Genomic DNA, 15881 nt, shown 5'->3' on the forward strand with positions numbered 1-15881 from the left:
CCCACACCTGAAGGCAGCGTTTCTCCCCCTTGTTCCCATATTGAAGCTATTGTGAAGATGAATAAAATGGATGCCTACTGCCACCATCAGAGACAACACTCATTATCTGGGAAAAGGAAACGGGAAGAATCTGTACTCATCATGCCTCATGCCAAGGACAGCCTGCTGGGATGCGGAACTATAGAGAGCCTATTCACACTGTTTGGGGACACTCAAAAACATTTTGGCGCTTGCCCCAAACCCCTGCACCCAAAATATGGGGGGAAGGGAGAGATATTGATGTTCAAATTAACCCAAGGGTCAGACTGTCAAAACCAACCCGCCAAACAAAACCCGACAAGAGTACTCTCCGGATCCTTGGAGCACACTCTTCCCCCTTCGTGAAGCTGCGGATAAATAAGCCTACACGTGCCGTTTTAAAACCATGAGGCAAGTTAGGTGCATTGGATCCCAGAATGTTTGACCCCTTCATCCGTGGGAAGAGAGCATGCCCCCCCCCGCCCCCAACCGCTCTCCTAACACTAACCGTGTACCGCTCTGTAGCCGGCTCACATAGGCTGCTATCAGGGCGTGCTCATCGCTGAGCCGACTGGAGGGGCCCAAGCTGCACTGCAACCTAGTGAGATGACGAAAGCAAAAGGGAACAAACACAACAGGAATGAAGGTGAGGCAATGGGATGCACGACCTACTGGGTGGAAGCGCACATGTGAAATAATAATGGTAACCATTAAAATAAATAAACGTATGCATTACACAAAAATGAAAGGAAAACTTCAGTCTGCTGGAACGTTTGCCTACCACGTCCAAGGAACGAACAAGGTCTTAGAGAAAGAGCTGGCCTTCCTGGCCTGCCCCCCAACCAGTGTTTGACCAGTCATCCTTCAACTGCCTACCAGTGGCATAATTTTTCCAAGGGAAGGTTTTTGCAGGCCCAAGAGAGCGGTGATCCAACTGGTTAGAAATTCCCATCAATGTCTTCCACATCGTATAAATCACTTGTCCTGATAAGAACACTTGGGCCAGTCCCCCTTTACTCAACAGTTGCCACAATTAAATGAAAACAATTACAATGCCAGGTGGCATTTGAAAAAACAGCAGCACGATACACTTACAAAATGGTGGCTGTCACTGGTGCCATGAGCACTTTAAGGCAGGAGTTTTTTAAACTGCATTGCTTATTAGATGTATTACGCAGTTCTGATTTCATCATTCTCTAATGCTGTAACCCAGTTATATTACATGGCTTGTTGAATGCCTTGTATTGACTTTTCTTTCTTTCTTTCTTTTTGGCATTGTTTGTTGAATTCTGTAATCTGCCTTGATTCTCAATGAGGAATGTGGACTATAAATGAAATAAATAAAACAAGTAACATCCAAAAATAAGCTCCCAAAAGCAAGTGTCTGCTCCTGGAGGCATGGAAGAAGAAGAAGAAGAAGAAGAAGAAGAAGAAGAAGAAGAAGAAGAAGAAGAAGAAGAAGAAGAAGAAGGAGGAGGAGGAGGAGGAGGAGGAGGAGGAGGAGGAGGAGGAGGAGGAGGAGGAGGAGGAGGAGGAGGAGGAGGAGGAGGAGGAGGAGGAGGAGGAGGAGGAGGAGGAGGAGAAGAAGAAGAAGAGTTGGATTTATATCCCCACTTTCTCTCCTGTTAGGAGATTAAAAGGGACTTACAATTTCCTTTCCCTTCCCCCTTCACAACAAACAACCCAGCTGGCATGTGTTGGAGTGCACAAGCTAATCTAGTTCACCAGATAAGCCTCCACAGCTCAAGTGACAGAACGGGGAATCAAACCCACCTCTCCAGATTAGAGTGCACCTCCTCTTAACCACTGCACCACGCTGGCTCTAGAACACAGGGGACGAGAACAGATTTGTCTGAATCTCACTCATCCCATCAGCCACTTGCCTCGTCCATTTACACTGTTCCACTGAAAGGTGCTCTTCCTTCATCCCTCCCTTTCCCACCAAATTTATGGCAGCTGGTAGGATGTCTGACAAAGCTGAGCATCCTTGGAACACAATGGTCTGTCTCATTCACACTCACATGTAAAACATGGTCTCTTATAGAGGTCAATGTGTTATTGGGACAGTGGACATTTTGGGAGCACTGCTACTGGGAGGTGGATATGGACAGAGGCATGCAGGAGATGCCTCAAGTGCAAAAAACGATATTAACAAAGGGAGGAAGCCGGGAAGGAAAATGCTATGCAGAAGGCATCTTGAAAGATCAGAAGTTTGTCTGATCTTACAGTGGGCTCAAGGGCAGAGACTGTCTCACACAACATCTGGGACCACTTGGAAGCACTTGCTTAAAAAGTACATAGAATCATAGAATCAGAGGCCATTTCCGCATGGTCACGCTGCGGGGGTGCATTGGCATAAACGACGCCAACGCACCCCCCCCCCCGGGACTGTTCACATGGACGGTCCCAGTAGGGGTGGGGAAGATGGCGCAGCCTGTGCAGAGGCTGCGTCGTCCCCCGAATGCCTTACCATCCCCTCCAGCCTTCCAGTGCATCGCACAGGCCAGGGGGACACGCGCCCCCTGCCCTGTGCGACAGCTCTGGAGTTGCAGGGCAGGGGGAACGTGTCCCCTGGCCTGTGTGACGCACCGGAAGGCCAGAGGGACGGTAAGGCATTCGGGAAAGGGAGAGGGAAATGGCGCCTCCCAGCCGCTGCCGTTGGAAGACGCTGCTTTTGAAAAACCTCGCTCAGTAAGCGAGGTTCGGAAGCAGCATCTTCGCGCCGCTTGGGGGTTGTGAGGCTGGCGCTGCTGCAACGCAGCAGCGGCGGCTGTGCAAACCCCTCCCTAGGGACGCTGTATTTAGCATCCCTGGGGCACTCTTTACCGCCCATGCGGAAAGGGCCATAGAGTTGGAAGAGACCCCAAGGGCCATCCAACTGCTATCCTCAAATAAGCCAGGATCTTTGGGGCTTTGGCCTAACCTGGCAGAATGCTCTGTTTCCTGAGACCAGGGCCTTGCAGGACCTCATGCAGTTTTGCAGGACCTGTAAGACACAACTATTCTGGCAGATCTATAGTTAGGACTGCAACCGTGTCCGTCTAGCTGGTCTCCATTTTCCTCTTTTTCCCCATCACCTCTTTCTCCCTTTTGATATAGTTAGTACTATATGCGAGGTTTTATTTATGTTGTTATCCCTCAGATTTTAGAATGGCAGCAAGATCTGTTGATAGGTATACTATTGTTTTCATTGCTTTCATTGCTTTTCATTGCATTGTTACCTGTTGCAAGCCTCCCCCAAGCCCTTCGGGGGAAGGGTGGTTTTTAAAAATAATAAATAAAATAAATAACATCCTCCTCAGTGGTTCAAAACCCTTGGCAAGCATTACCTTGTTGTAACTCCCCACAACCACCCTGTAAAGCTGATAGGTAAAGCAAATGAAGCAGATGGGAGAACATGGGGAAATGGCACACCTCACGGGCTCGTAAGAGGGGAGACTAAAAACTGTGGGCCACCTGAGTCACAACTCAGCTACCATCCTCTGACAGCTTTCAAAAGCGAGGAAGAAATCAAAAAGAAAGCCGTTGCACACCACCGCCGTCCTCCACAGAGGCAGAAATACTTCCCATATTAGTTCAGTGTATTTGGAGTATGGGCAAGGCTGGGGGAGGGGGAGGGGCTTCAAGGAAGCAGACAGCCGAGGGGGACGGAGGATTTGTAAAGATGGAGGGAATGGGCTTGTTCTGGACTGCAGATCAGCCACTACAAGAAATTAATTGCTATGGCTGCAGGCTCCCACTCCGACTGCTTCAGCTGCACTGACTTCAGATCCCTTCTATTTCACACACAAACACCTGTGCAGATTCAAAGGCACAGCCCCAGGAACACGCACCCCCCAAAGCAAGGAGACGCAACATTGAGGAATTTCTGCCTTCATCCTTTGCTGCCAAGGGAAATGGCGAGAGGCGCAGAGGCTGTTCATTGATTGGGTGACACAATTAAAGTTCAGCAATGATTCATTACATCTCCCAAAAGAAGCTTAAGGAGGGCTACGTAGACACTTTTGTGTCTATTTCAAAGGACATCAGAAGAAAGAGGAAGGCAAAACTCCTTTTATCTTCTGCACTGAGAAATATATAAGCAGTTGCCCCGATAGGCATCATAAGGAAGGGAGGTCAGTTTTAGCTGAACCAATGAAAGGGAAAATATTCAGGCTCTATTAGACATTGCCCAGAGAAGTCTGTAAAATGTCCAGTCTCACCTTGAAAAACCCTAAACAAGTGACAGTTATCTGCTCTGGCTGCTTTATTTATGCGCTAAAATACTTTTATCCTGCTTTCCAGCACAAAGTCCTCACAAAGTAGCTTACAATACAGAACAAAAGTCCAGGTACAAGACATGCATTTAAAATCAAAAGACGCTGCAAGTGCTATCAATAGATGAAAATCGGGGCAGCCAAGGAGAAAAGATTTTAAAAAATCAGCATCCAAGATGGCTCAGGTTGCTGAGGACAGACTCTTCCTACAGAATGTCCCAATTTAATCTCCAGCAGCAAAGGCTGTGGGGTACGGGCTTTTCCCCAACTGATAATATGGAGGGTTGTTGCCGGTCAGAGTAGACCATAGGTGTCCAACTCTGGCGCTTCAGATGTTCATGGACTACAATTCCCAGCTGCCCCTGAAGCGCCAGTTGGACACCTCTGGAGTAGACCATAGGACCAGCATTCGTCCCCACAAGGCACAAAGTTGCTTCACATGGTCATAAATCTGTCAGTGCCTCTAACACAAAACCAACAACTACCCCACCACAAAATTCAAAAAGCCATTTTAGTATCAGCAATCCAAAATTAACTTTAACTAAAAACATTGCCTAAAAATTGTATTGATCTGCTTTGTTAGCAGAGGCACTTCCTTCCAGAAACTCCTCTGTCAGTGTAACAGACCCATGGGATCCCAAACGTTGTTTGAATCGTCTTCTCAAAGGATAGTACCAGACAAATCAAATAAGGAGGGAATTTAGCAAAAGGATTGTCCATGTTAAGAAAAAGAGGTGGTTGTTATAGCTTGCTTTTTCTCGACCTTCAAAGAGTCTCATTGGGGTTTACAATTGCATTCCTGTTCCTTTCCCACAGTCCGCTTATGAGATAGGTGGGGCTGAGAGAGTTCTGAGAGAACTGTGACTAGCCCAGGGGTAGGGAACCTGCGGCTCTTCAGATGTTCAGGAACTACAATTCCCATCAGCCCCTACCAGAATGGCCAATTGGCCATGCTGACAGAGGCTGATGGGAATTGTAGTTCCTGAACATCTGGAGAGCCGCAGGTTCCCTACCCCTGGACTAGCCCAAGCAGGCTTCATGTGGAGAAGAGGGGAATTGAATCCAGTTCTCCAGATTAAAGTATGCTGCTCTTAATCACTATGCCATGCTGGAATGATAAGTGGAGTATCACTAGTTGTTCCATTCCACAGTTCTTTTTCACTGATGGGTCACGGTGCAAAATAAATATGCCAGATCACAGCACAGAATATTCAGATTAAACCAACATGGGGAGCCAGACAGTAGCAAAGGTCCCCCTTCTGCTTGCAGCTTGTTAGATCTTGACATGGGCTATGGAAATCATTAACAGATATTTCTTTCCCTGTGTTGATATAGTCTAAATATTCAAAAGCAGCAGAAACTGCATGACCACTGGATGCCATTTCTGAAGGTCAGATCTCTCTCCCCATTCAAATTCTACACAATCAACCTTTTCCAATTACTTTTACGACATGTATTTACATGGGTCACCTCTGACCCCAAGTAATGCTTTAAAGCCATTCCACCTCCAACTGACTTGAATGGTTGCTTGTGGCATTTTATAAGCTAGCCATAAAACTGGGCTTAGCAGGAGTGAAAAGTCGCTCCTTTTAATAAAACAGGAAGTCCTCCATAAAATTCAAATGGCATCTCGTTGAAAGAGCCTGCAAAGTAGGAAACAAATGCCCAAGTCTTGTAATATAAAAGAGAACCCCTGGACAGGCAGTAATCCTGCTTGGTTTTGAAAAGCCAAAGAAACATGGCTGCTTTTTTTTCATCTGAGGGGCAATGGGAAAACTTTCCCCACAGCCCGTACCCATGCATTCTGTGGAAGTTCTCCCCTATATGCCTGTATGTCACACAAAAAGCTTTGCATGGAGTAAGTGAGAAGAAGTATGTGCTCTGAGCTCCTTGGGAGAAAAGGGGGATAAACGTGGGATGGACAGATAAACATCGACAATGTACAACCTTGACATCGCCAATGTCCAAACTAAAAGATCAGAAGAATAGCCAGTGTGGAGTAGTGGTTAAGAGTACTGGGCCCCTTCCACACACACAAAATAATGCGTTTTCAAACCACTTTCACAACTGTTTGCAAGTGGATTTTGCTATTCCGCACAGCTTCAAAGAGCACTGAAAGCAGTTTGAAAGTGCATTATTCTGCATGCGGAATGAGCCCTGGACAGGAATCTGGAAGACCCACCAGGCTCAAACTCCCACTGCTCCAGATGCTTGCTGGATGCTTGGGATAGCCACATATTCTACCACATGGAGGAGAGGAGAATAATGTAAGCTACGTCCAGTGGCCACTAGGGAGAAAGGCAAAGTATAAATCAAATAATAAATAAATGAAAAAAATACAATCATGTGCTTTAATCTTTTACAAAACTTGCAGTGTTTTTAGTTGAGAAATACAATGTAGAATAATAGGCCTGTAACCCTTGATGGACAGGGTGACATGCACGGGATCACCTCATGAAATTGTCACAATAACCCTGCAAGACAATTTAAGATGGAATCATGTACAAATGTACTGTTATTCAAGCAGCCAAGGCAGTTTCTTTCCCTGTAAGAAATGGCACCTCTTCAGCTCTGATACAAACTCAGTTCTGCAGGTTTTAGTTAGGTAGGGAAAGTTATACCTAAGAAGAGTGCTTAGCAGCTGGTACCATAGAACCACAAGCCCCATACCCCTCTATCTCTGAAGCACTTTAAAAGACTGAACATATTTTAAAGACAAAATGACGGAGGAATGGATAAAGAAATAATTATTTGATTAATCAAAATGTTTACATCTTGTCTTTCCTCATGGTGGCTTATAAATTGCAACTTACAACATATAGAATAAAATAAAGCCCTAAATAGCCCCCCACCAAAACATCCCATCAAAAGCTCTGGCAAATAGAACAATCTTATAGTACCTCTAAATATTTCTAAGGACAGCAACCCCACCTGCACAGAATGCAAGTTACAACAGGAAAGACACAGGCTCGAGCTGACGTCAGTGAGGCTTTCCTAAGTGGATGGAAAACTAGTAGGTGGCAGCTGGAAGACCTCAGTTGGCACACAGGAACATGTGGAAAGACAGCCTTTCAGATATGTCAGTCCCAGGCATATATGTGAAAGGCCTGTAGAATATAAAGTTGGGGAAGGGGAAAGACTGACAGATGAACAAGCATTTGAATTGCCAATATGCAAAACCCTTGTGCTGCTGGGAGGAAGCTGGTGTCCCACTGTTGTTAAAGAACATGCCCCAATTATCTTTTTATGCCTGCCTTCAGCCCGAAGGAGCTATCTGGTCCAATCGCTTGGTGAACTTAACACTTAGCAAGGGTGGGAGATGGGCAGGTGTGTCGATGCAAGTCTCCTAACACCTTCTGGCCACCATCACTCAATAAATCGGAATGTTATAGTTTCATGAGTGGATATAGTTTCAAGAAGCAAAACGGTAGATCTAAAAATGTGCTTAGGAAGCAAGGACGTTGTTGAGCGACTTGCTGTGCCAATGGTGCTTCTTTTGGGCACAGGGATCCAAACTGATCCCAAGTAGAGTCTTGGATGGCTGAAGCTTCATCTTAAAGGTGCAAAAAGCCGATGCACACAGGATTTAAACTATCTCAGCTCAGCCAGTCTCCCTAGGATACCTCCAGCAGGTTCTTGCTCTGCAGCCTCTGTAGGAGGCAGGGGGCTCTCCCACAACGTTAGCTCTCTCGTCTATATCCGGTACACATATCTGAATGTATATAAACACATTTGGGGCATGCACACTAGTCAGGTGGAAACAGAAGGAAGCAAAAGTGGAGGGAGGAGGAAGGGACAGAAAAGGTAAAGGGAGAACTCCACAGAGCAGCCAAGAAGGAGTAGAAGTACAGTACAAGGAGACAGAGATCTGGTGTCCTCTGAATGCAAAGTGGTAAAAGCAGGGCTGATGGAACGGTTTTGACAGGAACAAGCCAGGGAGATGTGAAGGACACAAAGTACAAAGCCAAGGAGAAAGTTACAGGGCTTGCAGCATCTGGCGTCTTCCTTTTGAATGCAGACACTCACCCCCTTTGCTAGTCAGTACAAGGAAGGGACTCTTCCTCTTCTAGTAACAGTAAGGGGGCGGGGGCTACCTACTTGCCTTGTGGTCCTTCTCTGCACACTTTTAAAACCCACTTTTAAAACCCTTACCTTCTTCCTTAATCCACTAGCATCTATGCGTGGATTTGCTTGGCCAGTAAATAAAATCATGTTTGCTTCACTGGAGCTGCCTTGGGAGAAGCTCATGGTTGATTTAGGGAAGCAAAAGCCCATTAAACCACAGGTTGACTTGGCTCCAAATCAAAATGCATAGAATCGGGCTGTAAGAACAAAACCACAGAAGAAATCTTGCTGGTGATTACAGCTTCCAGGAGAATCTGAAAAGAGAGACTTTTTTGTCTACTATTCCTCCTGAAAAGAGGCATGGAAGAAAGATCTGGGCTTAAATTTTTACGGATATGTAGCCTTCCTGAGCATCACTCGGTGACCTCTAAAACAATCATACTATGTGCATCTCAGCCCACCAAAGAGAATAAACTTTTTTTTGCCATCAAATCCCAGATGACCCCATGGGGTTTTCAAAGCAAGAGACATTCAGAAATGGTTTGCCATTGCCTGCCTCCACAACATTACTCTGGTATTCCTTGCTGGTCTCCCAACCAAATATGAGCTAGGGCTGACCCTGCTTAGCTTCTGAGATCTGATGAGAATGGCTAGCCTGGGTGATCCAGGTCAGGGACACTAGCAAATGAATAAGACAGCTAAACAAGAACCACTCCATGTGGAGGGAACATTTTATATGCAAGGGTATCCAACCATATCTGCCCACAGTCACAGTTTGAATTTTTGAAGCTACCTTGTTTCCCAGTAAATAACATACCGGTAAATAAAAAAGCGAACATGTGCCTGGGCTGTACAAATTTTATTGATCCCTTCAGTGGGAATTGAGCCTCAGCCAGAAGTGCAGTAATTTACCTTTACAGTTACCTGTATCCATTAAACTGCCTTTACATTGGTAAACATGGATTATAATTAAAGGACGATATCTGTTCACGCTGGATTCTTTTGCCTCAAAATCCTCTCTAGCTGCGGCCGCGAAATCATTACAACACAACTCAAAGGGAAGAGGAGAGAGTGTGCATCATTTCATGACATCTCCAAATTGCTCGGGGAAGTTACTCAGCTGGTTCCTTTACAATATAAACATGCAGGAGCAATGTTTGAAGTGTGTCTGTAGGAAAGCAGGTGAACAAAATCCACTTTTGGCCTTGCTGAAACGCCACGCTGTGGACAACAAATGCCTCTAGAAAATCGTCTTCTAACAGACCGCGCCTCCTCCATCAGGGCAAATTGCTAACCAGTTGCTGCAGGGGTTGGTCCTCTGAAAGAACCGCCACCCGATCCATTCTAAATCTCTCAAATCCACAGCGCTGTGACGACACAGAGCATAAACCAAGCAGATGGATTTATTGTTATAATGAAATGGATGCTACTTCAAATGTAATTAATGTTTTCTCTCCTGGGTAATGAAAAGGTGGGTTTGGCATTATCTACGGCTCAACGTGTATTAAGGAGATTTCCTTTTGTCTGTGACTTCAAGTGAGCTCCTTCAGAGAGCTTCAGTACCGCGAGATCTAAAGAATTAGCAGAGACGTGGAGGTAATGGAATGGAGGAGCCCGCCTCCCCTGGTTGAAAACAATGGAAAAGTAAATGCAGAACAGGGAAGCTGGGACACTGCAGGGACTCAAACTGCATTGGCTGCAGCTCGGGAAGACATGGCTTTCTCGTGACAGTGCTCTACGTGCTCAGTCTGTGTGAACCTGGAAGCTGGTGAGCGGGCACAGTACAGACAGCCCTGATGCTTAATTTTTAATCTTGCCTGCTTGTTACAGAATGTTCTCTTTTGTTATCCCTGGAAGATTAAAACGGTAAAACAAGGGCTGGACAAATGGGAGTAAATGCTGAAGACCTGGGCACTTAACAAATGCTGCTCTTTAAAAGAGGCCCCCTTTCTGGGAGGACATGCCTTGCTCTAAAAGGGATGCTTTCCTTGACCCAATTCTGTCTCTGCCATGTTACAGACGCAGGTACTGCTCCTCTGCCAACACACAGTGCCGCTCTAAATAGATCCCGGAGCCTTCACAACTTTCTGCTCCTTGTCAACACCATCTCTTGCATTGGAAAGGCACAAAAGGAAACAAACAGCATTGGTGGGCAGAGTTTCTGCAGGATGAGAGGCATATTAGGCATCATGTTTCACAAGGGAAATACATCCCCATACATCTGAATAGAATAGAATAGAATAGAATAGAATAGAATAGAATAGAATAGAATCTTTATTGGCCAAGTGTGATTGGACACACAAGGAATTTGTCTCCGGTGCATATGCTCTCAGTGTACATAAAAGAAAAATACATTTGTCAAGAATCATAAGGTACAGAACTTAATGATTGTCATATAGGTCTAGTAAGCAATCAGGAAACAATCAGTAGTAATGAAAACATAAAATGTAAAATCATAAAATAAAATAAAATAAAATAAAATGTCAGCACAGGCTATAGTCATACAGTCATAAGTGGGAGGAGATGGGTAATAGGAATGATGAAAAAAAAGTAGTGCAGTAATTATATAATAAGTATATAATAAATAGTTTAACATTATCGAGGGAATTATTTGTTTAACAGAGTGATGGCATTCGGGAAAAAACTGTTCTTATGTCTAGTTGTCTTGGTGTGCAGTGCTCTGTAGCGACGTTTAGAGGGTAAGAGTTGAAACAGTTTATGTCCAGGATGCGAGGGGTCAGTAAATATTTTCACAGCCCTTTTTTTTGACCCGTGCAGTATACAGGTCCTCAATGGAAGGCAGGTTAGCAGCAATTGTTTTTTCTGCAGTTCTGATTATTCTCTGAAGTCTGTGTCGATCTTGTTGGGTTGCAGAACCAAACCACACAGTTATAGAGGTGCAGATGACAGACTCAATGATTCCTCTGTAGAACTGTATCAGCAGCTCCTTGGGCAGTTTGAGCTTCCTGAGTTGGCGCAGAAAGAACATTCTTTGTTGTGCTTTTTGATGACATTTTTGATATTAGGTGACCATTTTAGGTCATGAGATATGGTGGAGCCTAGAAATTTAAAGGTCTCTACTATTGATACTGTGTTGTCTAGTATTGTGAGAGGAGGTAGGATGGGAGGGTTTCTCCTGAAATCTACCACCATTTCTACGGTTTTAAGTGTGTTCAGTTCTAGATTGTTCCAGTGGCACCACGAGGCTAGTTGTTCAACCTCCCGTCTGTATGCGGTTTCATCGTTGTCTCGAATGAGACCAATCACTGTTGTATCATCTGCAAATTTCAGTATTTTAACAGATGGATCATTTGAGATGCAGTCATTGGTATACAGAGAGAAGAGAAGTGGTGAAAGTACACAGCCTTGGGGACCCTGTGCTCATTTTTACAGGTGTCTGATGTAATTTTTTCCTAGCTTCACCTGCTGTTTCCTATCTGTTAGGAAGCTTGTGATCCACTTACAAATATGCTCAGGTACTGCTAGCTGATTTAGTTTGGTTAGAAGAATGTCCGGTCTGATAGTATTGAATGCTGAACTAAAGTCAACAAAGAGGACCCTTGCATAGGTCTTTGGCGATTCAAGATGCTGTAGGATATAGTGCAAAGCCATATTAACAGCATCGTCTGTCGATCTGTTTGCTCGGTATGCAAATTGCAAGGGGTCCAACAGTGGATCCGTGATGTTTTTCAAATGGTACATCACTAGCCTTTCAAAAGTTTTCATCTGGTTTACACAAACCAGGAGATGGTGTGAAAAATGAATTCTCAGCAGCATAACTGGTTCCAAGGCTGTACCTTTTTCAAGGTAAGGATGACACCAGATTTGGGAATTCATTCACCATTTCCTGTCCTGGTGCCTACCTAGTTCTGTCCCCAAGGCACAAGGACCCAAGCGGAGAATTCTGGGACAAAGACAGTCCAGGAAATGGCGGATGAATGATCAAATCTGGTGTCATCTTTACCCTGAAAAATACGGAGAGAGTATGAACTCCTGGGACTTATGGCCACAAGATATGAAGATGGCCTTTGGCTTACATGCCTTGAAATGGAGACAAGACACAGCCATGCAAGAGGAGAGATCTATCAATGGCTGATGCCAAAATGGAACTTTCAGGCTGAGAGGCAGTGTGGTTCTGAATATCAGTTGCTGGGTGGGCAAAAAACATGAAGAGGTACACTGATTTTTATGTCTGTCTTCTTCTGAGCTTTTCATAAGCCTTTGGCTGATCTCTGCTGGGAACAGAATTCTGGCCTTGGCGGACCTTAAGGGTTCTTACAACCCGAAGAGTCCCAAATCAATGACCTTGTCAGAAGCCACAACAGCACAGCATTTCTATTCAGGAGGTTTTACTTCAAAAACAGCTCTTACAGATGTGCAGACCTCCTCAGTACCCTTCTCTGCTGTACAGATCTCACAGTGCTTGTGAGAGGCTCACACATTACATGAAACACATCATCAAGGTCAGTATTGCGGGACTGGTGGCAGCTCTCCAGGGTTCCAGGCAGACGTAGTTCAGGTCACCTACAGCCTGTCCTTTCAAGTTAAGAACTTGAAGGTCACCTACCGCCTGTCCTTTCAAGTTAAGAACCCCCTCCCCTTTCATCCCCTCCCTTGCATGCCACCCCTCCTTCCCCTCCCCCTCCCTACACTAGGGTGGATGGGTCATGTTCAGATGCCGGACCCCCTCCCCCCTCTCTCCTCCCTTACATGCCACCCCTCACTACCTCCCCTCCCTTTTTGAGTCAAAGGTTTTTACCCCATAAACCTCTCCTAGATCTCCAACAGCAGCAATTTCCTTCAATCTGCTTATTTATTTATTAGATGTAATCTATCTTAACAGCTCTCCTAAGCCATTCTCTTTTCTAGTGCACAGTGTCCAACACACACACACAGGCAGAGCTCCAGGTTGGTTACAATAGAAAGGCAAGACAGCCTGCTGGAAGATGCTGCCTTCCTTCCACGAGTCATGAACAGAATGCCCACTTCAACCCAACATCATCTGTCACTGAAGGCTCAAGGATGGTCAGAGTTCTTGTTCTAGGCACCAAGCTTCTGCACATAGCCTCACAACTTTGAAATTTCTTCACTCTTCAATCCTATATCTTTGCCTCTGTGTGTATGTGTATGTGTTGAGTACCATCAAGTTACTTCTGACTTATGGCAACCTTATGAATTAATAACTTCCCAAATGACCTATTGTTGACAGCCTTGCTCAGGTCTTGCAAACTGAGGGCCATGGTTTCCTCAATCAAGTTAATTCATCTTGTGCTGCGTCTTCCTCTTTTCCTGCCACCTTCCACTTTTCCCAGCATTCTTGACTTTTCCAGTGACTCTTGTCTTCTCATTGTGTGACCAAAGTACAATAGTCTCAGTTTAGTCATTTTAGCTTCTAGGGACAAGTCAGACTTGATATGATCTAGAATCCACTGATAGGACTTTTAGCAAAGTCTCAGGTACATTTACAGACTATACTCCCAATTATTTTTTTGCACACGTGCAAAAGAGTTGCTGTTTGCATTTCATCTTTTTTGATACCTGAGAAATTGGGCTGAAATTGGGCTACAGCGCAAGGCATTTGCTTGAAACACTGTTGCTGTGACCAGTCAATCTTCCTTGGGCCCAAGCAGCAGCCTCTGCAACCTCAGATGCACCTGTACCATCCCTGGATGCATTAGACTAAAATCTCTCTGCTCGTGCAATACTATGTCAGCAGCACTGGGGTAGGCCTTCGTGCAGGTGTGGCAAGGAAAGAGAGAGACACTGCCCAATTGTAAACGCCAGCACAATTGGTTCAAGGCAGCTGAGGTGTGCTGAAGTTCAGCCACTCCATAAAACGAATCTCCACATCTCCACATTTCTGGAGCAAAAGAGGGCAGCTCAAGGCAATTGCGGAAGATAAATTTTCGGAGTCCAAGATTAAAGAAGAAAGCCATTGAAAGGTCTCCCCTGAACATATGCTGTTGTTTCTCCTGCTGTCCCTCAGCCCCATACACTAAAAACAGATGCAGACACATTCTGCAATTTGAGAGAGAAAATCACATCCATCTATGGAGGACCACTTCTGTCAGTCCGGGGGGGGGGGGGGATAGCTGTGCCACAGCCAGGGACAGCACAGCCATGCCACCTCCACAGCTGGCAAACCACCAGGGATGCTCTCCCAACAACGCATCTCCGTGGGCTGCGCATACCTTTTTGCTGTATAAGTCTGTGTCTGTGTCGGAAAAAGGGGGAATTCCTGGGCCAAATGGAAGCGGAGTAGAGTCAGTCCTGCACCTGGGAAATTTCCCCTTTGGTACAGGTGCATGCTCCTGTGCCAGAGGAGTGCTGGAACCACAATGGGGCTGATGCCTGTGCTGCCATGCAACTCCCCAGAACTGGCAAATGTGCCCCTGTGCTGGGCAAATGCCCTTTATACCGATTCAAGAGGCACATGATGCAGACACTCTACCACTGAGAGTCACACCACTTCCTGAAGGGTTGTACTGTTAATGACAGTGTCGCCTTGAGTCGACACCTCCTGATTTGTCTGTCTGCCACCTATGCTTCAGGAACAGAAGCAATTCTCAACAACTCTCTTCAGTTGGAAGATGATGGCATGCATCCAAGCTGCAGGAGATTATCTGCAAATCCAGTGAAAGATGTTCTTTTCATAGACTGGCCAATAACCCTGATAGCAGGGGATGTCGAATGGAAACGAGCAAAGTCTGTCTTCTTTCATATGTTTGCCTTGCCGCGCACTGACCTCTCGAGTCGAAGACACTTCTCTTTCAAAGCAGATGAGCATTTTGGCAATGCTGAGCTAAACCAATGCAAGCGTACATATTTCAATAGCTGGCTTAATTGCACATCATTTTCCCATTCAAAAACACAGGCGTCTTTCCAAGCAGTATAATGCAGCTGAGTCGTTGTATATACTACAAAATAACTGATTCAATTATGCATCAGCGTGTACATCTAGTCACTGCTCTTTTTATAAATGGAGTTGGTAACAGTGTTGCCGGGTACTCACCTCTTCCCCCAGCGTGATAAGAAATCTAGGAATGATTTACTTTCCTTTGGACTGAAGACTCACTGTCTTTGTTTATACTGGTTTTATTCACAAACAGACAAGCAGGGAATAATAAAAGAAAGCAGCCAGGAAAATCAGTTGCCCTTCATGCTGCTGAGTCCCCTGTGCTCCTCCAGATTGCTCCCAATCCACCAAAATAGTTTAAAAGTCACAGCTCTTTACCTTTATCATCCAAGAACTGCAACCAAACTGCTTCCCTGTGCTTCACACTAGCTCAAGGGCATAATTTTTCAAAGACAGGGGAGACACATTTCCATGATCAGAGGACAGTCATGTTTTTGTTAGCCTCTGACCACCCATCAGCTGCCCAGTAAATTATTCATTCAGGACAGCTGAACTCAGAACAGTGGGTTGGATCCCTGAGGGGACCTCTACTGGCAAATGGATCCTTCCCACCTCCGCCTGTCTTCTGTAGCTTCTTGTGTCACTAAAAAACAAAACAAAAACCCTGCTCTTGAGTCACTAAAAAA

The 15881-nt window shown here is 45.3% G+C and overlaps 1 protein-coding gene across 13 annotated transcripts in view; it reads right to left on the reverse strand.

Annotated features, from left to right (window-relative positions):
• The window catches only part of DTNB (dystrobrevin beta), a 171536-nt gene that overhangs the window by 63672 nt on the left and 91983 nt on the right, over positions 1 to 15881 (reverse strand). For 9 of the 13 annotated variants that reach the window (XR_007246191.1, XR_007246193.1, XR_007246190.1 and 6 more), the window contains one exon: positions 527 to 616. The exons of the other annotated variants lie outside the window; for them this stretch is intronic. Coding sequence is in view for 1 of the 9 variants with exons in the window: in XM_048516275.1 (XP_048372232.1) it covers positions 527 to 616 (90 nt within the window). In the remaining 8 variants the exon portion in view is untranslated. Of the gene's footprint in view, positions 1 to 526; positions 617 to 15881 lie in introns of those variants that run through there. 13 annotated transcript variants of the gene reach the window in all.

The sequence above is a fragment of the Sphaerodactylus townsendi genome, linkage group LG01, assembly GCF_021028975.2.
Source record: "Sphaerodactylus townsendi isolate TG3544 linkage group LG01, MPM_Stown_v2.3, whole genome shotgun sequence".
NCBI classification, from domain to species: domain Eukaryota; kingdom Metazoa; phylum Chordata; class Lepidosauria; order Squamata; family Sphaerodactylidae; genus Sphaerodactylus; species Sphaerodactylus townsendi.